The 22,814-nt window shown below is 57.7% G+C and overlaps 1 protein-coding gene across 1 annotated transcript in view; it reads left to right on the forward strand.

Annotated features, from left to right (window-relative positions):
- The first annotated feature begins 8,307 nt into the window (after window positions 1–8,307).
- The window catches only part of Igsf21 (immunoglobin superfamily member 21), a 182,063-nt gene continuing 167,556 nt past the window's right edge, over window positions 8,308–22,814 (forward strand). The window contains exon 1 of the mRNA XM_042669785.1: window positions 8,308–8,377. Within this exon, the coding sequence (XP_042525719.1) occupies window positions 8,308–8,377 (70 nt within the window). The remainder of the gene's footprint in view (window positions 8,378–22,814) is intronic.

Consider the following 22,814-nt stretch of genomic DNA (forward strand, 5'->3'; position numbering starts at 1 on the left):
CACACCTGTATATTTATCGAAACAAACTCCAGGAAATACAAAAAAAAAGTTTTTTTTATCATCTTCTTTTTTTTGTTGTCTGTTTTTGTTTTCTTTTCTTCCGGTGGTGTGTGTTCATTTGTCAGTCTTGGGGGTGGGGGTTACATAGATGGAGGGAGAAAGGGTGAGCAAATGCAGCAGTGGTCCTCACTAGACACTATGCTGAAAATGAACTTTACAACTGGTGGGTGGGGAAGGGAGAGAAAAACTGGGAGATATTGAGGGAAGGGGTGACACTGCCCCAAGAGAAATGGACTTTTTCCCTGACTGTAACTGTAACTAACTGTAACCCCTCTGTACATCACCTTTATAATAACAGTTAACACACACACACACGTGCATGTACACACGGGACTATAAGCATCCTTGAGACAGAGCTGGCTCTGCGGAGAAGATGTGCTTTTTAAAGGGCGGTGTCAGCTGGGCCCCAGTGCTTCACACCTGTCATCCTAGCTATTCAGCAGCAGGAGATCTGAGGATTGCAGTTCGAAGCCAGCCTAGGCAGAAAAGTTCCTGTGACCACTCAAAAACCAGAAGTGGAGCTGTGGCTCAAGAGGTAGAGTGCTAGCCTTGAGCACAAAGAGGCTCAGGGACAGCACCCAGGCCCTGAGACCAAGCCCCACCACTGACACACAAACAAAAACAAACAAACGAAATGAAGGGCAGTATGGGTCCTCAATACATGGAACATCACTTCCTGACAGTGGCCAGGAAACGACCTGGTCCAGAGGGAAGGGTGGGGACAAGACCCCTGGGATTCACTCTAGAACTGAGTGAGGAACCCAAGAATGGCTTGGGAATCAGAGTGGGTGGAGCCTGAGGCCCGCTCTCTGTCCAGGGTGCTGATTGTGCCTCTGGTCCTGGGGCCTGATGTCTGACCGGAGCAGGGCTGGTTAGTCTGCCCTTGATGGGTGTGCCTGGTGCCCTGGGCCATACTTCCGGGGCAAGTTAGGCCTGGGAGGTGACAGGCCAGCTCCAGGGAGCTCCAGCTATCCCTGCCTTTAAGGGAGGCTGTGTAGGCTCAGGACTGAGGCCTGGCAGGAGGACCCTGGTGATCTCAGAGATGTGTCTGGGAAGCAGAAAGCAAGCAGACAGGCAAGTGGGTGTGGGGTTGTAACTGTGCATGCAGGCACCCAGTCTTGGCAGTCAGGCCAAGGTCTTGGTTATGAGCCCAGCTCTTCCAGCTTCACATACAGACAAACCAGATCCTCTTGCTTCTGTGTCCCAGGTGCCCAGTTCAGGACCCAGCCCAGACAAGATATCTGATGGCCAAGTTTGGCCTTCCAGGATACAGTCACAGTGGAGGCTCATGGGCATCTCCTGTTTAGGACGCAGGTGGGTTGCTTTTAGGGTTTGGGGTCCGTGAGCCTGGGACCATCATGCCCTTGGTCCCTGAACAGCTTCCCTTGACTTCATCAAAGCCATGAATGAGGCTCTGCTCCCCTGGCTGATCTCCATTAGCCATGTCCCATTCCAGGGGGGAAAAAACCCAGCTAGATTCATGCTGAGGGCCACTCCCTGTGACAGGGGGGCTGGCCAGGAAGGACAGAAGCAGGGGAAGTGGAAGCAGAGGTCAGTGCGACTATTCCGGTGGAGAAGAGCTCCGTGGCAGAGGCCGTGGCGAGGAGGCCACGCCAGCCCTGCAGGTGGTTATCACCATTTTTGTCCCTCTTTGGTACCTGTGGCTTTGCAAGGTCTACGGAGACCCAGAGACTCCTCCTGCATCCCCTGGGCTTTCTGAGGATTCTCCCCCCAGCCCCCGGCCCTGACCCCAGAGGATGGGGGCTGCTGTGTGTCTGTAAGGCTTTGTGCTCCCACTCCACATCCAGAGGGAGTCCATCCCCAGCTAACTGAGGTACCTCCCCTCCAAATCCTAGCTCAAGGCAACAAGGATGCTTCTGCTTCATGTGTGGCACAGGAAGGGAGGGAGAGCTGAGGGGAAGGATCAGGGGTGGGGGAGGGGGGGGCGTGTCCAGACAAGACATGGGCCAGCAGAGGCCTGATACAACCAGCCCAGCCTTGGCCTGTCTTACCAGTAGGAACTGTGTGAGGCCCAGAGAAAAGAAACACACCCTCCCCAGGCTAGAAGCCAAAGAAAAGAAGAATTTTCTCAAATGACTCGGGACCTAGGGAACAGACACATGGCCTAGCAGACACCAGGAGCAAAGCGAAATGGGCCAATCAGTGCCTTCCAATGCAGTGTGGCCTAGAGAGACAAGAGGCAGGAAGGGATTGACTCAAGACCGGACTGCTCCATCAGACAGCAGGCATAGGAAGACACGTGGGCTTGGAGGTGGCCCGGGCCTCTGTTTTCACATCCGTGGTATTATGGACCTCATACAACGCGGACCAACCAGGGAGTGTCAGCATCTGTTTGGTGACATCTCACCCTCCTGTCGTAGACAAAAGGCCTTTCAAACTAGGACACCGATTCATTTTACAGACCACGGGCGGGCCTGAAGGGGATTCCAAAGGGGACAAATCGCATGTTCGATGGCGCCACCTGTTGTCGATGGGCGGCATTACCGTGCAGCCTGGAGAGGAGGACAGGGAAGAGGGAGGCCTGGGCCTGACTGCAGATCTCAGTCTGGAGTTGACACGCTGAAGATCAGACTCCAAAGCCAGGAACACCATAAAATGTCAGAGGAAAAGTGACTTGCCATTGGCCTCCCAGTCTCTCCACCGCATCTCCCTGCCCAGTTCAGAGCACGGGAGGCATGGTAGTGTGTGTGTGTGTGTGTGCGCACGTGCGTTGGGCGGGGGTTATGGTGCCTCAGGCCACCTAGCTGCAGTAGAAGCATCATCAGCTGGTATCTATGGTATGAAGCCTTGTTTCACTTAATCAAGGTCCTCCACTCTTGTTCTTCCTCCACACCATTCTGCGGAGGCATGGTAAGGTTCTGTGATTTCCACGGCTTCTTACATCTCAACTGGCCACCCTCATTCCCTCCCATCGAGCGAAGCTGGGATCTGAGGGAGGTGAGGCCAAGCCCAGGCCCGGATCTTCCTACCCGTGATGACAGACAGCTTCTGGTACCTCCTAACTCTGACCGACTCCTGTGGCCCAGCTCTTCCACTCCTGCAAATGTGGTCATGCAGGAGAGAGCAAAAGCCCTGCTGACTCATTCTGATCTTAGTTCATTTGTCTGGTCTCCATCCATGCGCCTGGTTACTCAGTAATCCTTTCTCTAACCCATCTGTCTGCCTATTCACCCGTCCATCTGTCTATCTCCCTACCCATCCATCTACCATCCATCCACCTACCTACCCATCCATCCACTAATGCATCTACCATCCTTTCATTCAGCCACCTATCTATCTACCCAGCATTCACTCATTCATCTGTCTACTAATTCGTTCACCATTCATTCATCCACCTATCTTCTACCATCCATCCATCTACCTACCCATCCAGCTACCAATCCATCCACCATCCTTTCATTCAGCTACCCATCCACCCATCGTCCATCCATTCATCTATCTACCAATCCATCCACCATTCATTCATCTGCCTACCTTGTATCATCTATCTATCTACCTACCGGTCTATCTACTAATCCATCCACCATCCATTCATTTAGCCACCCATCTACTCATCCACCCATCATCCGCTCATTCATCCATCTACCAATCCATCCCGCATCCATTCATCCACCTACCTACCTGTCATCCATCCATCCATTCATCCATCCAACATCCATTCATTCAGTCACCCATCCATCCACCTTCCACCCATCCATCATGAATGACTATTCTTCTTCTCCTTTCTTCCTGTTAGCCAACAGCCACTTTCTTAAGTACCTACTACCTACCAGATGCCAGTGGCATGGAGAAGGATCAGATGTGGCCTACATCTGGTGCTGGACCCCCCCCCCCCAGCCCTGGGGGATACAGAACAAGGCCTAGAGCAGCACCGGGCACCAGGTGAACTGGGCAGTGGTTGTTGCTCTAAGTATTGTTGTTACTCTATTACTCTAACCACTCTCCCATTTCCGGGAGGTGACCTGGAGGCCCCCTCCCCAGCCTCGGGCCAGAGCAGGGGGATCCTTGCCCTGTATTCCACAGGACTCTGACTCATGGGTGTTTTGGGAAAAGAGTTCTGTGGACTTCAACCAAATGAAACTAAGGCACATCAAAACAAAGTATAAACAACAACAGAACATTGTCCCCTGTATCTCTTGAGTGAAGTTGGCCGGGGAACCCTTGTAACACAAATGGCCCATGGCACCACCCAGTATACTCTTCTGCTTCCCTCTGCCTTCATCCCACACTCTAGGCCTGTAATGCTGGGACCCCGGGTCTCCCCCCTGCCGTGGGCCTCCGTGGGACCCATGGGGTTCTTCTCCGGGAGCCCCGCAGGGCAGGTGAGGCCCCCCGGCCCATTAAGGACACCGAGTGAGACTTCATTCCAAGCGGCTGATTCCGAATCGATCCGGGTCACGGTGTTAAGGCATCGCTTTCTGTCTCGTTTAATTTAGACAAACAGTAAGCGCTGCATGCCGGTGGGTGGGGGTCGAATTCTTAGCATGGAGAGAAGCAGAGGGCCAGGGTGCGAGAGAGCTGGGGAGCTGGAGGGCTGCGCGAGCCAACGCGCAGATGTGTGTGGGAGGAAGGGAAGAAGGGGGTGTGGAGAAAGAGGAGGGAGGAGGGGGGTGGACGTGGGACCTCAGGAAGACGCTGTCAGGAAGACCTGATTCCTGACTCCTCTCCTGCCCTCAGGATCCAGTACTCCTCTGTCCTGGCACCTTGGGCCATGCGCTTCCCATCTCTGTGACTCAGTTCCCTTCTCTGTAAAAAAAAAAAGTATATGCACATGTACACGCACACACACGCACATGCACACACATGGACAGCTGCTAAAGGAGTTTGATGAGGACTAAATGGGGCCAGTGGCTGACTACTCTAAACTCAGGACAGTTTTCCTATCCACACCCTGGCTCCAGAGAGCCTGTGCTGCATGGTAGACCCAGATCACCAGTGCCTACACTACCCAGAAAGGTACTTAAGAGCTGCAGGTCTAGAGCTCCTCCTGCGTTCAAATCTGGCACGGCTGTGCTGGGCAGGGCAAGTGGCTTAACCTCTCTGTGCTTCAGCTCTCTGGTCTGTAAGGTAGGAACTGTGCTGGGGCCTGCTCACCCAGTCACACACCGCTCCTCACAGAGGTGGGCAGACAGAAGCACTTCACCAGTGTACATAATTCTCTTTATATTCTCACACTTCATTTGGTGGTGGTGGAGGTGGGGGGGGGCACGGAGGAGGGAAGAAGGTCCTTCCCCAGATCTGTACCTCCTAGTTTCTCAAAAGCCAGGTTCGAAGAGGAAACAAAATTCTGCATCCTTTCCCTCTCCTGGAAAAAAGAAAAGAAAAAAAGAGAAAGGCTGGAGGGAGGGCCATGCAGCTCCCCTATGACCTCTGGGGAGGGGCTTGGTCCCGGGAGCCGGGGGAGAAGCCTGCTTTGTACGCTAGCACCCTCTGTGGGCAGATCCTGGTCCAGCACCCTGGACAGAGGGAGGCTGGGGGCAGCTGGAGCAGGGCTCTCTGTCCCTGGCTCCCAAGGCCCAGGGATCCCTTTGGTCGCGTGCCCAGGAAGAGGCGTGTCCCTGTGACTCATGGGACTGCGTGCCAGGAGAGCAAAATGGAAGTCCTGCCTCTGGCAACTAATCCATTAAGAAACAGACACCAAGGGACGTTAGGCAAACGAAAAGCCCACTGTTGTCCTGGGTGACTTTTCCTTTGGCTAAAGTCACCCTGGGTCCTCTGATAGCAGCCTTTCTGTGCTTTGGCGATGACTTTCTCTGGAGCAAAAAGAAAAAGCTGTGCTTTAGCAAGCAGGAACTTGAGGGGGTGTCCAGGAGGGCTTACGGGGCAACCATGTTGCTATTACCAATTATTATCATATGGTAACAGTCATGCAGGTGGCTTTCCCAGCTCATCTGGAAAACCCTGGCCCTGGTGCCTTGTCTCTGGTGGGCCTGGATGGAAACACAGCCCAGGTTCACTGCCTGCTGGCATCTGCCACACATGCCACCCTTGTGCTAGAAGCTGAACCACGCAGGAGATAAGGCATAGTGACCTACTTTTGTCAGTTGACTCAACCATCCACCCAACAGATAGTCAGTGAGGTCCTACTATGTGCTGCTGGTTAGAAAGAACCATGTTTTGCACACAGGGGTTGTTGAAAGACAACTCAGATGGTGCTTTTCCCAGAGCCGGAAGTCAGGAGTGGGAGGGGCCGGAGGAGGCAGGCAGCCACCCAGGGCCCCAATGGCATGGCTGGGTCAATCTGGAGAAGAGAGAGGGGAAAGGTGACCTACAGCTCACCCTGGCAGCCTGCAGGAGGGGAAGGTGGAGGGGAGCAGGGGAGAAGGAGCCAGTCAGAGAGGGGAGAAAGGCTTAAGACTTCAGTGTTCAAGCCATATCCAGCCCAATCAGGCTGGCAACCAATTAGTCTGATTCAAAAAAAAAAAAAATACCCACGTAGGGACAAACTGTAATCAAACACCTATTTATAAGGGTTTATTACGATCATTATTATTATTTTACTGAGAGGATCATTCTAAAGCCTGTCAGGTGAATGTATGCTTTCAGATCTTCACAAATGCAAATCGCTCCTTTCCCAGGGGCGGGGAATGGGCTGAGAAGCAGGGGCTGCCTGGGAAGGCCTGGCTGGAGGCTCAGGAGGGCGCGGAGAGGAGCAGCTCACTGCCCGGGGAGGCTCACCAAGAAGCAGCCCGGCAACCACCCCCTGCCCATCCTCTACCTAGCTCCTTCTTTCCCCAGGCCAAGGGCTTCGGAGATGTGCGCTGTACCCATGGCCCAGCTAAGCAGAGTGACGCCCCAACAGAGCCACCAGCCACAGCTAGGGGACCTAGGACTTCACACACAAGCCATACAAAAGCACCTGCTCAGGGCACCCTGCTTCTGTGCCCAAATCTGCCCCTGACAGTGCTGGCCCTCTGAGTCTCTCTGATGCAGCTACGGATCCCTGCCAGGTTGAGTGTTCCATGCTGCGCCCTCAATCTGTCCCCAGGGTTAGCTCACCTCTTTATCCTGGGGGTCCCCGTGGGCCAGCAGCTCAGGTGTGCCTCCCCAGCCTGTGGGTGGGCACTGTGCCAGTGCCAGCTCCCCAGGGCAGCAGAGGTGCCAGGCCCTAGGGAAAGGTGAGACTTGATGCTGGATGGCATGCGGGTGTGGCTGTGGGGGAGGGGGTCACACTTCATTTCCCAGCTACCCTCCCTGAGGGGGAGAGCAGCGGTAATTTGGAAAAGTTCCAGATCACTGAAGCCCCCTTTCTCCTTCCCATCCTAGACAATCATTGGCAGCAAGACCCCCCCCCCCCCAACCCTTGGGAGCCATGTCCGGCTGGCCCTGCCTGCTCCAAGGACCTCAGGGCTGATCCCCAGGGAGGAAGGCCTCTTTCCATCAGGTGGGGGGGGGGGGAGCGCGGAGGGATGAATGGCTACCTGGGGAAGGTTAAAAATGGAAGAGAGTGGAGATGTGAGTGAGAGGGGAGAACTTGGATGGGGGAGGAGACCAGGGGGAGGGGGGAGGAGGCGAGGACAGGGCAGGGGTGGGGAGGATGGGGCAGGGGAGGGAGACTACAGAGGGGAGGGGGAAAGAGAAGGGGAGGAAGGGGAGGGGGATGAACTCGGGGGGAGGAGGAGACATGGGGGGGCAGGGGAGGAAAGGACGGGGCAGGGGAGGACAGGGGAGGAAAGGATAGAGGAGGGGAGAGAAGGGGAGGACAGGGGAGGGGGGACGGAGGAGGGGAGGACCGAGGAGGGGACGAGGAGCTCTCCTCTGCAATAAATCGGCTTAGCGAGCGAGAGCCGAACAGCCCAGAAAGGATTAAAGAAAAGTCAGTATAATACGGCGGGAGCGCGGCGAGGGGAGGGCCGAGGCGGGGGGGGGGGGGGCGGGGGAGGGGCGGAGGGAGGGCGCGGGGAGGGGGCGCTCGCGCCGCCGGCAGAGGCGAACGAACGCCAGGCGGAGAGAGCGCAGCAGCGCGCGGTTCGGCTCCAAACTCCGCCGCTCGCACTCGGGGCCGCGGCGGCTCCGCGCGCAGCGGACGGACGGGCGAGGAACCGGGAGGAGGCGCGGCGCGCTCCGAGGACCAGCCCCGAGCGCCCCGCGGAGCCCGAGCCCGGCGGAGCCCGGCCGCGGCGGCATGGGGGCGCCCCCGCGGCGCCCCGCGCTGCCCGCCACCGCCTCGGCCGGCGCCTGAGCCCATGGAGAGGGGCCCCGCGCCGCCGCCAGCGCCCGGGCACCATGCGAGCCGCCCCGAGCCTCCGCCGCGGCGCCTGCCTGCTGCTCGCCGCGATCCTCGACCTGGCGCGCGGTGAGTGCGCGGGGGACGGAGGGGGGCCGGGGGGAGCCGGGCCCGGGGAGGGCGCGGTCCGATCGGGGACGGGGTGGGCGGGCAGGGTTGCTCCGAGATGCCCGGGGGTCCGAGCGCCGTCCCGGGCAGGCGGGGCGCGAGCCGGGGACTCGGAGGGCGCTTTCGGAGAAGCGCTCGTGGGTCCGTGCCAGCGCGCGCGTGTGTGAGTGTGTGTGTGTGCGCGCGTGCGCGCGTGTGTGCGCACGAGCGTGTGTGTCTTTGTTGCGTCCGTGGGCGAGGGTGTCCGGGAAGGAGCTGCGTGTGGAGAGGGCGCGGAGTGCGGGCAGATGCGAGTGTGAGCGCGCGAGCGTCTGAGGGGTGCGGGATCCGTTTCACGGGGAGGGGTGTGCGAGAAAGTGTGAGCGCGGGGTGGGGTGGGTGGCGGGCGCGCGGCGCGCGGGGGGCCGCGTCGGCGCCAGCGCGCGTGGGACGGGGAGGGGCGAGTGCGGCGCTCCACGCGCGCCCCGAGGGGGCCGCGCTGCGCTCCGGGGGCGCTGACCGCGATGGCCGCGGATCCGGGGTCGGGGGTGGGGGGTTCGGGGCGGCCGTGGCTCTATCCACTTGAGCAGGCATGTGTGGAGGCGCAGGGCTGCGGGGAGCCACAGAAGATCGCGTGCACTTGGGGCTCGGGGAAGGGGAAGAGCAGCCAACCCCCCCCCCCCCATCCCCGCATGCTTGTGTGTCCGTCCGGCCCGGTCCCTGGTCCCCCGGTCCCCCGGTCCTCCGGTCCCCCGCCCCCGGGCCAGGCTGAGCCGGCTCGAGCTGGCGGAAGCTCCGGGCCGATCGGATCGCCCAGAGCCAGCGAGCTGGGGCCAGCCGCCGCTCCGAGGCTCTGGCTCCGGGCTGCCCGGCGCTGCCGCCTGGCGGGTGGCAGAGCCCAACCTGGCGACACCTGAACGAACCGTGACCCGAGCTCCATCTCCCCAGGGGGAAGGGGCTCCCACGCAGAGCCTGGTCGGGGCAGGGGGCAGGGATCCGGAAGGTGAGGGGTCCGCGCCTGGAATCCCCATCCGCACCGTGAGCCAGCCCTTCTGGGGTGCCACCCGAAGAGTGGGGGCAAGAGATGTCAAAAAAGTATCGGCGGTCACCAGCAGGGCCGCGTGGGGCGGGTGGGGCGCTGGAGGGGCAGTGTCAGGGTTCTGGTCCTCCTGGGGTGCGCCTGCCAGGGAGGGGTGTCCCCCAAATAACCCCACCCACTCCGCCCCCCACCCTGCAGAACTGGAGCCGGAGGGGGAGGGGCTGGCAGGCCCAGGAGGAATGCAAACCTTGTCCAGGAAGCAAGGTACTTTCCAGAGTGGATCCAAATCTTCCCCTTAACTTTGGGGTGAGGGCTCCCCCTTTGGATGCTCTAGATGGAAGGCTTGCAGGAGGAGGGGAGACTGGGCTGCAGCGCTGCTGCTGACAGGGCCCGGGCTTGGTAGAGGTGCACTGGAGCCCTCACCTGGACACTGCGGGGAGCGAGATTGGGGGTCAGGGACAAGAGGGGAGTCCCCCTCCCCCATTGCGTAGAGCAGAAATACAAGACCCCGTAGGGGCAGGTGGTGGCAACCACGAGGAAAGCTAAGTGGGGACCCCCTACTTGCTCTGTCTGAACCCCACCTTGGGCGCGTTCCCTGAACCCGGGAGCATTCTCTCCCTGCCCCTGGGCCTGGGTTCCATCTTCTGCCTCTGCAGGATTTGGGGGGTGGGTGGCAGGGACTCAGGGGTGAGCCTGTCCAGTGGGGACACCCTCCCACATCCCCCCCCCCCCATCCCCATGAGTCCCAGCTCCCAGCTCAGGTTGAAGAGCGCTTCTGATGGGAAACTTGGCTTGCTGAGCACCGGGGGAGGTCCCGGGGAACTCCCGCTGGAGTACCAGGGCGGGGTCCCTCTTCCTCTTCCAGCAGTGGGGTCACCAGGAAGGGTCTGCATCAGACACAGGATGGGCTGAACGGGAGGAGGGTGCCCTTCCTGGAAGTGGCCAAGAGCCGTGCACCCGGACACCACGGTCTTTAAAGAGCCACTGGCCCAGAGCTGGGGCTGCTGCAGAGGGATGGAGGGACACGTTGTGCCACCCAGGATCCTGCTGAGCCAGACGGGGTGGTGGCAGCCACTGTTGGGCTAGTGAGGGCCAGGCCTGGGCACCCTGGCCTGTTCTGCTCCCGGGTCTCAGAGCCCTGCACAGGGTCTGGACTTGGGAGAATGGGTTGGCTGGAGGAAGGAGCCTTTTGCACCCAGCGTTCCTGTCTCCCCACTCCCTGGTACCAGAGGCTCCCTGGGGGGGACCCCACCCTGATCTAGCCCGGCAACAGGAGAGTCCCTTGGAGCTCTTGTCACCTTCTTAAGCCCCAGTGGGAGTCTTGCTCTTGAGCCTGGGGGGGAGGGGAGAATGGAGGGGCAATTCTTGAACTTGCTTCTTCCATCCCCCAGGAGAATGTCTGAACAGCCAGAGCCATGGGAGGGCTCTGAGAGAGCTAAAGGGCTCAGCCAGGACTTCTGGGCCCCACTAGTTCTGGCTTAGCAGCTGTGTCTGCAGGTGGGTGGGGTAGAGGTTGTGAAGGGTGGGACCCCCCCCAGCAGGTGTGAGGGCCTCTCCCCCCACACACACCCTTTCCCCTCCCCTGGGACACTTCAGGGGTTCTTCTCAGGCACAGCTCCATTGCTGACCTGGGACAGGCCACCCCACCCCAGGGCCTTTCATAGCCCCCCCCCACCTCTGACCCGCCCCAGACCCCTGTGCCAACAGGAGTGTTTCCTGGCCATCCTTCAGGGGTGTTAAGTGCAGAGAGTGTCAGAATGGGAGCAAACTCTGGAACCCTTCCCTTGGCATTTCTGGATACTTGTAATTTTCTTTTTTTGAAGCAGGAGAATCCTTTTAGAGTGAACTGATCTCATACCTCCCCATCACACACCCCCTACCCAATCTCTTGAACAAAGGGGTTGGTCACAAGGCAGAGCTGCCGGGCCTATGGGGTGCAGGCCTCTTCCCCCCTCCTCCCTCAGCCAGGATCCCTCCTCAGGGTATCTGTTGGCCAGCTCCCTTCCGTCCTCAAAGCTGGATTATGCAGCCGCCAGGTGTCACAGGAGCCACTCTCTGCAGCCCTCATTCAGCCTGCAGGGTGGATTTGGGAGGCTCTTTTCACAGACCTTGTCTGTCTTTGAACTCCTGGGTAGTGTCAGAAGCCCCCCTCCTGGCCTTGTTCCCAGGCCCCTCCTCCCTCCAGTGTTTTCTCTGTGGTGGCTGGACATTCCTCGGGCAGGGATAGAGCAGCAGGGCTACTCTGGTTCTTCAGATCACGTGCCACCCCACCCCTCCCCCTCAGCTAGCCAGTTACAAAGAGGGCGGGGAGGGGAGGATGCTAGAACTGCGGGTCCTGGCTCAGGTTTCTGAGCTGACCTGAGCCAGCACCTGCAGTCCAGGATCTCAAAGGCAAAAGCCACCACAGGGGAAGATGCTAAGTCCTGTCACCTGAGTTTCCTGGGGGATCCTGGAACTTAGCCTGGGCAGCCAGCAGCCTGGCTGGCCTGTTTGCCCCACCCCCAGGCCATTTGAATTCATTCATTTATGAATGAATTGTGTGCAGAGAGCACTTTGCCGGCCAGTGGAAATGTGGTCCTGGGTGTGGGCTTGCAGCTGGGTAGGAAATGGTTCCTTGCTTAGGGGGTGGGCCCTCTGTGAGCCAGGCGTCCCATGGAATGCTTTCCCTACTTGAGTCTCATCTGAGCCTTTCGTGCTGGCTGAGATCCGGAGTCCTGTCCTAACGAGAAGCGCTGAGCGACGTGCCCAAGGTCACGGCAGTACTTGGTACAGACAGGACTGTCTTACTCCCTAGCCTCGGCTAGGCCAGCTCAGAGTGGGTGTGTGCGATGGGGCACACACAGCCACCGACTCCCCAGTGCCCTGCCCCTGTTGTTCATTCGTCACTGGGCCTGAGATGAGACGGAAGTATTCCCTCTCGATCTGCACAGACGGCAAGGGAGTGTCCCTGAAAAGACACAGACATCAAGAAGAGAATGAATGGGTACCCACCCTGGGCTGCAGGGCCTGTCTGCAGGGACTTGGACCAGGGGGCTCCACTCCTCCTCATCCCAGTGTGCTGGTCACAGACAGCTGCTTCCCCGCCTGATGTGGATACAGAAATCTGCTCTATTTCGGGGGGCGGGGGGCTTCTAACTTCGATGGTCAACATGAACAGTGGGAAAAGCACTCCACACCACCTCTTCCGAAGTGTGCATCTTCAGGATGAGGTTCCTGGGAAGGAACTGAGTGGCCTGGGCCCCCCTGAAACTCTCAGAGCAGTCAGGAGTGGAGAGAGCCCACATCCACCAAGACCTTCCGGTGGATCAGGACGGCACCCAAGCCAGTGGGTGCCCCATGTGTGGAGGGGGACGGCAGGAAGTGTGGGCTCCAAGGTCACCTCTGCAGCCTGGGGTGGGGGAGCAGGGGAGACAGCCGTGGTGGTTCGGGGGGAGGGGTGGCTGAAGCTCAGACTTGAGCAGCTCCTTCACCAGCCCCCCCATGTCTCCCACCCACATAGGTTTGCCTTGGGGAGTGATGTAAACCCCCCAAAAGTTGCATGCCAGGTGGTTGAACAAGAAGCAAATACTGAGGCAGGTGCAGGCGGCTCACACCTGTCATCCTAGCTACTCAGGAGGATGAGATTTGAGCATTGAGGTTCAAAGCCAGCAGCAAAGTCTGTGAGACTCCTACCTCCAATTAATCAGCTGGAAGTAGAGCTGTGACTCAGAGTAGTGAACAAACCCTGAGTTTGAGACCCAGGGCCAGAGTAAGGAGGAGGAGAAAGAGAAGGAGAAAGAAGGAACAGCAGCAAATATAGGACTGTCACCCTCCCCCCCCCCCCCCCAACACATCCCAAGTGCACAAGGTAGAAGGGTTCTGTCACTGGTGGGCGGGGCTAGCAGGGAAGGCATCCACAAGAAGGACCTGTCAATCACTGTCTCTGGAATCAAACCCTGCAGTTGTGAAGATCCATGCCGTGGGGTCTCTGAGGAATGGTCCTGTGTGGGTTTCTGGGGGCCGGAGATGATGGGTGTTACCTCTGGGATTCAGAGAGATGCAGTGATTACGGGGTGCTGTTCTCAGCCTCTATCTGTCCAGCGTTCTAGTCAGTCGCTGAGTCAGAGATGCCAGGTAGAGCTCTTGGTAATGCCCCCAGGGCCGGCCATACCAGCTCTCTGCCTTCCCTGAGGCAGAGGGGCTTGAGGGCCCCAAGTGTCGCCCCGGTTCGGGAGAGGTAGTGTGCTTGCTTGGCTTATTTCTTCAGGGAAGCGTTCTAGAAAAGCACGTGGGATTCAGGCTGGATTTACAGGGGAACTCACGGGTAGTGTCCTGGTACGACGCTCTCTGAAGACATCCCAGCTGCCTCCATTGAGCAACTGTGCCCCATCTGTCATTCCATGTGGACCTCACATCAGACTTGCAGACAGCTGCTCGGTATCCATTGACCAGATGGGGGAACTGAGGCTGGTGGGAGGGGCAAAGGGCAGTAGGCAGCAGGTGGGGCTGGGTGGATCTTGGTTTTGTGTCTCGGGATGTAACCTAACTCCCCTCCCCTACTGTAGTACTGCTTCACGCTGCCCCCAGAAGTCTGGGGTAACACACGCCAGCTCCCCATAACCTGAGACCCAGTGAGGGTGGAATACAATGTCTGCCTTTGCATTGGGCACTGCAGGAGCCACTCTGCCCTTGTGACCACCTCCATCCACCGCAGGCCGAGTGGCACTTGGTCCCTAGTCCTCAGGTGCTAACTGCAGTGGACCCTGGGCATGGGGCTTGGTGGATGGCGCTCCCCCCATGTGCTCCCTGTACTTGGCCCCCAGGCTTCTGGGCCTGGCTTCACCACATCAGTCCTCCACCAGCTCAGCCTCCACTCCCTGCCAGCCGCTCTCCTGGTCCCTACTCCCCATGTCCTTTCTCTACCCCCACCCCCATGCAATGCCACTTGGGGCCAAACTCTGTTAAAGCCCCCCCCCCACCGTGGGTTCATCCTGATACCCCAGCCCAGGGCAGGGCTTGCCTCTGAGCCCTCAAGATGTATCTGTTGAATGAATGAATGAATGAATGAAGTCTCCCCTGTGCTTGATGCTCATCTGGACCCAGGGCCTAAGGCTCCTTTCCTGGCCCTGCGTGGATGGGAATCTCACCATTGTCCAGCTGTGTCCACTGTCACAGGCTGGCACTCCAGCTGCCATTGGTGGATATTGGGAGGGGGCGGGACAGGAGAACAGGGACTTCCTGCTCCCTCCCTCTCCATTGCTGAGGGCGCTGTCCTTGGTCCTTGACTAGTGTTGGGCCAGGGTGAGAGGAAGGAAAGAAGGAAGGAAGAAAGGAAGGGAGGGAGAGAAGGAGGGAGGACAGGCAGAAAAGGAAGAAGTATGGAAGGGAGGAGGAGAGGGAGGACAAATGGTTCAGCATTTGCAGCTACCGCATTTGAAGCCCTGTATGGTTCATAGTAACACCCCGCCCCCGGAAGCTCCATCTAGGAAGTCAGGAGGCTCAGAGTGTGACTGGGGCAGAACTGCACAGACTCCGTGCTGGACGTTGGTTGACGCCCGTTTTCCCAGCTCTGAATGTCCCTGTGGCTGACTTGAACTTGACCCTTGACCGTGGCAGGGGAGTCCCCCCCCCCCAACCCGGGAACAGATTGCTGGGTACTTGCTGCATGGCCCAGGCATGCCAGTCCGTCTCCTCTCCCTCTGGCTGGCACAGCCACCGGGTGGGGTTCCCACCTGAATGAAATCCAGAGCGAGCCAGTCACCACCCACCTGAGCCTCATCTGCCCTTGTTGGCTGGTGGAGGACGAGATTATCTGAGAACAAGGGAGGAATGAGTCAGCTGGCCGGGGAGGCTCCCCGCCTCGCTCTCCTGCCTTTCTCAGTGGCTGACTTTGGAGACGCGTCTGTCTGTCTGTGGATCTGTCTGCTCACCTCCACTCACTAAGTGGTTGTTCCACATCTAAAAGCAGCCCTGCCTCACTGGGAAGTAGTTAAAGACACCGAGTAATGAGATGACCAGCCCAGGGGCATCCTGATGATGACCCAGCTCTGAGGGGCTGAAATTCCCTGCACGGTAATGGGCGGTGGGGGGAAGGAGTGGCGTGCACAGAGGCCTGGAGGAAGGAGGTGCAGGGCCTGATGGGAAGTTGGAACTGAGGAGGGAGGAGTGGGCAGAGCAAGCCAGGTGCCTGGAAGGACCCAGGACTTGGGGGAGGGGGTCTCAGTGGAGCCCACTGCTTGGGAGAGAGGCAGCTGAAGAGAGAGAGGAGGGTTGTTTTCGTACTAGGAGGCCCACTTGGCTTTTCTGAAGCTGGGAACTTCGGAAGCTCCATTGGGTGATGTGTAGCTAGCTGTTGGCTGCATCAAAACCTGGCCAGGAGAGCCAGCCATGGGCGTGGTTGTAGGTCTTGAATTTAGGGGTGCTGTTCCTGAGCTCTTTTTGGCTCAAGGTTTAGCACTCTACCACTTGAGCCACAGCGCCACTTCCGGTTTTCTGGTGCTTAATTGGAGATAAGAGTCTCATAGACCTTCCTGCCCAAGCTGGCTTTGAACCACGATCCTCAGATCTCAGCCTCCTGAGTAGCTAGGATGATAGCCGTGAGCCACCAGCGCCCAGCTGGCTGTGGTTTTAATGAGGCGTGACTCCCTACCGTGTGGTGGTGTCTGCTGCTAGTTTCCCTGGGTAGGAGGACAAAGAGGTATTGAGAGCACCCAGTGCCTAGGACAAGGGGCCCCAGGACATGTCCCCACCCCGGAAACCCTAAAAGAACCTTTGGGATTCCAACCCTGGGGACAGAAGAGTCACAGAGTGAGGAGGCGCTGAGGAATTCTGTCCTCCGTCTTCCTGCCATTTTACAAATGGAAACACGGAGGCCAGGGTGGGCTACAGCTACAACTTTGCACACGCTGAGCAGACGTGGAAGACATGCTGGGACATCCTCAAGTCCCAGGCCTGGGAGGAGCCTGGGAAGGTTGTTGGGATCTTGTGGGCCTGGGTCTGAGTCTGGTGGGGCTTCACTGGGCAGCCCGTCCCCCTCCCGGGCTTTATAAATGACAGGAGCCGCTCGGCACCACCTGGAGAGGCTGCACAGCCACGGGTCCTTTTGCTCCTTTTGTTCCCTTTGCCAAGCTGTTCTTTCTCAAGAGCTTCCCGGCTCCTTTGGGCCGTGCTCATCACCAGATCCTGGGTGCTCCCATTATCTCCCCAACATGGCTTCCTACTTCTCAGGCCCTGCAGAGGAAGCTGGCGTTAAGACTTCCCTGGTGTTGCTGGACTGGGCTGGGCTGGGCCGGCTGCCCAGGGCCCTGGGGCATCAGCAGGTGACATCTGGGCTGTGGGTAGGTAGGTAGCTGTAGCAGCCGTGATTGGAACTCATCTCCAGAGCCAGTGCTCCCGTTTGTGTCAAGTGGAAATTCAGGCCATACAATAGCCAAAGGCCTGGTATCTGGCTGCCTAGAGCAGGTGATGACTTACCAATTGTCTCCCAGCCCCTAACGTCCCTGGTAGGGCTGGGAGGGGGAGGGGGCCGCAAAGATGGCCACATCACAAAGGCTGGGTTGTGGCCCAGCTTGGAGGGAAAGTGGTATAGAGAATGGGACAGGGCCTTGCTGCAGAGCTTGAATGGGGGGAGGCGGGCAAGTGAGGGGATGTGTTCCTGAGGGAGGGTGTGGACTGCAAGAGAGAGCAGCTTCCTCCTCCTTCCTTTCCTTCCTTCCTTTCCTTCCCTCCCTCCCCTCCTTCCCTCCCTCCTTCCCTTCTAACCTCCTTCCTTCCTGCCTTCCATTCTTCCTTCCTTCCTTCCCTCCCTTCTTCCTTCTCTCCTTTCCTCCCTCCCTTCCTACCTCCTTTCTTTCTTCTCCTTTTCTCTTGCTTTCTTCCTTCCATTTGTGCCTCAAATATCGACTGTGTACTTTCTGCAGGCCAGACATTGGGTGAGGCTTATTTGTGACGTGCAGAGGGAAGGAATGAACTAGTTCTGCCCTCGTGGGGCTTATAGTCTATGGCTGCAGCTGCTCAATAGGGGCCCGCATGTGAGAATGATGTTTGTTTAAGTTACAACAAGCTCACCTTTCTTGGTGTCTCAGTAACTGAGGTCCTTGGCTGCACTAGTTACATTTCAGGGGCTGTATTTGTAGTTGCCCAGGGACCAAGGCTGTGTTATCGGATGCTCAGATTAGGTGTTTTCCTTTCAGGGGATATGTGTGCCTGGGGTCTTGATCCTCAAAGCAGAGTGCTCTCGAAGGTCCTTGCAGTACCAGGAGGAAGCCCAGCACCTTACCTGCAAAAGACAGGGAGGGGTGTCAGCATTCCCGAGCCAGCCGGCTGCAGGGGGAGCGGAGGGCGAGGTTCTGAGCAGTATTTTGTTTTCATTGTAATTCTTTTCCCAGCCATCCTCTGTTTAAAGCACGTAACACCGGTTTGCCATTTGGGGCTATGATTTAAATTCCCTTGCTCCTTCTTTAAAATGGCTTTATTTAAGTAAATAATGAGTCAAGTTAGAGAAAAATGTTAAGTTCAGAGTGGAGCAGGTGTCTCTGCAATCTGGGAAGGTGGCGGCGGGCACACGGGAGTGTGGAAGAGCTAGGGAGGAGGGGCCGGGGTGGCAGGGCCGCTGCACTGCGGGTGGTTCTGTGACCTGTGCCACAGTCCTTGGGACCAGGACAGGGCAAGCTCCCCTGGGTAGCTGGGGGCTGTTTGCATGGGGCTGGGGCTGGCCAGCTGGTGGGGACAGGGTGCTGTATCACCCTGCAGTCTCCTGGGACTGCAAGGCTGGAGTGCAGCCTGGCCCAGTGGTGGCTGGAGCAGAGGTTGCAGCCAGGGAGCAGGAGGCAGGAATGCCCGCCTCCACCCATCATGTCCACCTCCCTCCCTCCCTCCCCTTTGGTGACCAAATCCTGTGGGAAATCCATGGGGCTCAGCTTCCAGGGCGCACAGAAGGTAGCCAAGGGGAGGCTGAGCTGGGAGCAACAGATATGCAGCCCGGTAGGGCCAGGTCTCAGTTTCCCCATGTGTAACGGGAGGCTGTGTGTGTGTGTGTGTGTGTGGACAGGCCTGTGCTCCATACTCTTTGCACACTGCTGTGAACACATAGGGTCATGCGTGTGCTTACACAAACAAATGGATTCAAGGACGCGGCCTCGGGAGGACCCCAGGGGTGCAGGAACCGCCGAGCAGAATGGGCAGCAGGAAGCGGAAGTGGGTTTTCTTGGGGAGGGGGGTGAGGGCCAAAGGAAAGAGGGGCAGATGGATGGAGGAGGAAGGCCGGATCATGCGGTCGCTGATCTTCACACTGTACTCGTGTGAAGATGGACGCGGGTACGCGAGGGTCCGGGTGGGGCTGGGAGAGCCGGGTGGGTGACGACCTTCAAGGTGTGTTGAACTCACGCACTGACTTGTTGAGTGGAAGCCCGTTCGTGTGACGACTGCAAGGTAATATAAAACAATAATAATGATTGATTAACAAGTGAGGTAGGCAGGCCTTGTGGGGGGCGGGGCCTTTGGGAAGGTGAGGACGATTTTCCGGAGGCCCATGGTGGGAGGGGCTGAGGATCTGGGGAGCGCTTTGTGCCCTGCCCAGGGTGGGGCGGGAGGAGGGACTGTGCCAGCATTCTGCACCGATCGGTCGGTCAGTGCTGACCTTTGCGATGTGCCCTTCCTATCCCGGCTCTTGAGCGTCTCTCCGCTTCTCTCCGTTCCCGGCCCCAGCGTCGTCTTTCTGATTGATTACTTCACCCCGGGGCGCACTGATTCGTCATTCCCCAGTCTATTTTCCACCCTATTTCCCACGGAGATGTTCTTTCTCCTTTGATCCATTTAGGTCATCTTTCCTCCCACCCCCTCCCCTCCCCCCCTGCCCCGTTGTCACCCCACACAGTCTGGTCCACACTCACGGGTGAACTCTGAGCCCCCTCCTCCCAAACCGAGGAGCAGCTACTCCTCAGCCTCCAGCTGCTCCACCCAGTGGCTGCTTCTCCTCTCAACAGCACTGGTGGAGACCCCCCAGAGTAAGTGAGCACCTTGGGCTGCCAGATCTAGCTACAGTTGTCACCTCCTCCAGACCATCTTCTGAGCCACAAGAAGCTGGAGTTTGGGGGAGTAGCTGGCTTCAAAACGGAGAGGAATGTTTCTCAGGAAACCCTCCCCCCCGCCAGCAACCCCCACTTCCCGACAGCTATTGCTCAGCTCCCAGCTTCTAAGCTGACTGAGGTGGGCTTCCTCTTGACCCTCTATTTTTCTGTCCCGGTCCCTTATCCATCTACCTGACAGTTCAAATTGACTTTGATAAGGACTAATTTTGCCAGTTGAAATTCATGAGGCGCTTATAACATTTGGTGCTTTTCTGAAATCACCGTGACCAATGCCAGCACCGATTTCTTCCCTGCCTCGTTCTCTGGAGTGGTGGGGGACAAGATAGGCAGTCCCTGGCCCTTGCCAACACGCCCCCTGCCCAGGCTACCAGCCTGGTGGGTCTCTGTCCTTGCTGCTGCTCAGTGCTGTGGCCCTTCACGAGGGGACCGTGGCCTTCTGGGGTCAATATTCCATGGGGGAAAAAAGCCTCACCACAGCCACCTGAGCTCTAAGGGGCCACATTGGCCCAGGAGACGTGGCTTTCCTCAGCACCTTTCTGTGTGTCTGTCCATCCTGGCTGCCTGCCCCTGCCACAACACTCTGACAGCTCTGGCACCCTGGGGTGCCTTTTTCCCTGGGTTCAGGATGCTGGCCAGGCACCCATCCCACCTCCCTGCAGAGATGGTCAACCCCAGCTCACCCCTTCTCAACCTCTGCCCCAACTGCGTCAGGACCGAATTCCTGCCATTTTCAGAATGACAGATTTTAATTGATTCTCTCTGTCTCTCTGTCTGTCTCTGTCTCTGTCTCTATCTGTCTCTCTCTCTGTGTGTCTTCTCTCTCTCTCCCTCTCTGATTGTCATGTTTTAAGGCAGTATGTAAGCGTTTCCTGTACTCCTTCTATTTCTTCTTAGTTCATGTTGAAATGAGCATGTGGCTGAGTTGCTAAGAAGCTTTCTCTAAACCACCTCACATCACACCTTGGTAAATATGATTGGTAGGGAGAGCCCCAGATTTCAACAACCTCCACGCTCCCCCCACCCCCCTGGGCCTTAACATAGGGTCATCTGTGGAGGGCAGAGACAGGGAGATTCAAGGGTCTTTCCTGGGCCATGTGGTCAGGAAGGTGAGTCCTGTTTAGTTCCTTTAAGACTTGAATGAATGCAGGGCACGGTGGTGCACACCTGTAATTCACTCAGTGTTACCAGCCCTACCCCAGGAGGCTTGGGCTGCTGGTGTCTACAGCTTATAAAAGGGGGAAAAAAGCTGCCAACTCCCTGAGGGGAATGTGCAGCCCAGAGAGGTGAAGCCACTTGCTTGGCCCTGCACAGCTTGTGTAGAGGAACTGTGCTGTGTTCTGAAGCTGTTGAACCTACTTTCCATGCTCTCTGAAGCTGTTGAACCTACTTTCCATGCTCTCTGCTGGCAATCTCATTTGACCTTTGTGTCCTCTTATCCTAACCCCGGGGGTGTCTGCACCCCACGGAGCCCCAGGCTTGGCCACTGTGGAAGGCCACAGGCCTGTCCCTGAGCGCCCCAGACCCCTCCCGTGGAGGTTCCCGCCCTGTCTGTTGCTCTAGCCATGTTATTATTACTTCCTTCCAGCCTGCCGCCAGAAGCTTCCTACCGAGTGCAAGCAACCCAGCTCTTTAAAATTTAAAGGGCTTTACTTAAACAGCATCACTTCCCTGGGAAGGGAAGCAGAGAGACAGATGCCGTGGTTATATTTAGTGTGGTGTGTGGGTCTGAGCCGGCGAGCTGGGTTGGATGAGTATGCAGCGTGTGGGTCGCGGTGATGTTTGGGGTGGCCCAGGCCCTCGCGTTGAGCCTGATGCTCTGCCTTTCCGTGCCACAGGCTGTGGGTATCTTCTGCTTTGTTGTGCAAGTAGCGGCCCAGACAGGCAATGGGTATGTCTGGTATGTCTTTGTGTGTGTGTGTGTGTGTGTATCTCAGCCATTGAAGGATGGAGCTTTTCTGTCCAAAACCTACCCCCACCTCCTCTACATAGGGGGAAACTGAGGCTTAGAAGGGCCAGGGAATTGGCTCAGCTTACCAGCAGAGGGGAAGGACGGAGCTAGGACACAAGCCGGGGCCCTCGGCCCCCTCCAGGCTGAGACCCCCACGGGGCCCAGCCACAGGCCGGGCAGCTATCAAGGATGCACACAACAGCAATACCCCCCCCCTTCATCCTAACCCCTGCTAGCACCTCTCCACTGCCCGCCAACTGGTCTACCCTACCTCATGGGAGCCTTGAATTAAACGAAATACTTTATGATCCCATGCTTCGTTATGTTTTATTAAAAGTGCCCGTGCTGGCTGTGGCTCACACAGCTGCTGCCCTCCCACCTTCCTCTCCCAGCAGTCCCCGCCTCAGGCTGGAGGTGAGGTCTGGGGAACCCCACAGGTGAGCCCAGACGTGGATCAGGGGAGGGGTGTCCTGTTCATGCACCCCTGGCCCAGGCCCTGTGGCTGCCCCTGAAGGAGATAGGGTCAGAGAGGCAGAGGGATGAGGCCAAAGACACCCAGCACAGCACATTTCCCTGGTCCCTCATTGTGTGTGTGTGTGTGTGTGTGTGTGTGTGTGTGTGTGTGTGTGTGTGTTCATGTATGCATGTATGTGCCAGTCCTGGGCTCGAACTCAGGACCCATGCACTGTCTCTGAGCTTTTTCATTCAAGGCTGTATTAGTGCTCTACCACTTGAGCCACAGCTCCACTTCTGACTTTTTTGGTGTTTTTTTAAAATTTTATTTATGCATATTTTTTGTGTGTGAGGCCTGAACTCTGGGCCTGGGCACTGTCCCTCAGCTCTTCAGTTCAAGGCTAGCGCTCTACCACTTGAGCCACAGCACCACTTCTGGCTTTATTCTTTTTGCTTCTGCGGTGCTGAGGAATCGAACCCAGGGCCTCAGGCATGCAAGGCCAGCTCTCTACCACTGAGCCACCTTTCCAGCCCCCTTTTTTGTTATTTAATTGGAAATAAGAGTCTCACCGACTTTTCCTGCCCTGGCTGGCCTTGAACCCCAATCCTCAGATCTCAGCCTCCTGAGCAGATGGGATGACCTGTGTGAGCCTCTGGTGCTGGGCTAGGGTCTGTCTTATTGGTGGGATTACCTAGCACCTTTAGTGAGTAGCCACTTAACACGTGGTAACAAAGATGCTTAAGGGGCCCTCGAGGGATGGAGATACCCCAAACATCGGCAGGGGAGGATGAGGGGGATGAGGGTCCTGCTGCTGCAGCACTGTCCCCATCTTCATCATTATTAGTGGAGACTCTGGGAGAGCTTGCTGGCCATTTACCTGCTGGGATCCATCTCCTGCGGGGTCCATGGTG

This window comes from Dipodomys spectabilis, unplaced genomic scaffold (assembly GCF_019054845.1).
Source record: "Dipodomys spectabilis isolate Male_0828 unplaced genomic scaffold, ASM1905484v1 ptg000504l, whole genome shotgun sequence".
NCBI classification, from domain to species: Eukaryota; Metazoa; Chordata; class Mammalia; order Rodentia; family Heteromyidae; genus Dipodomys; species Dipodomys spectabilis.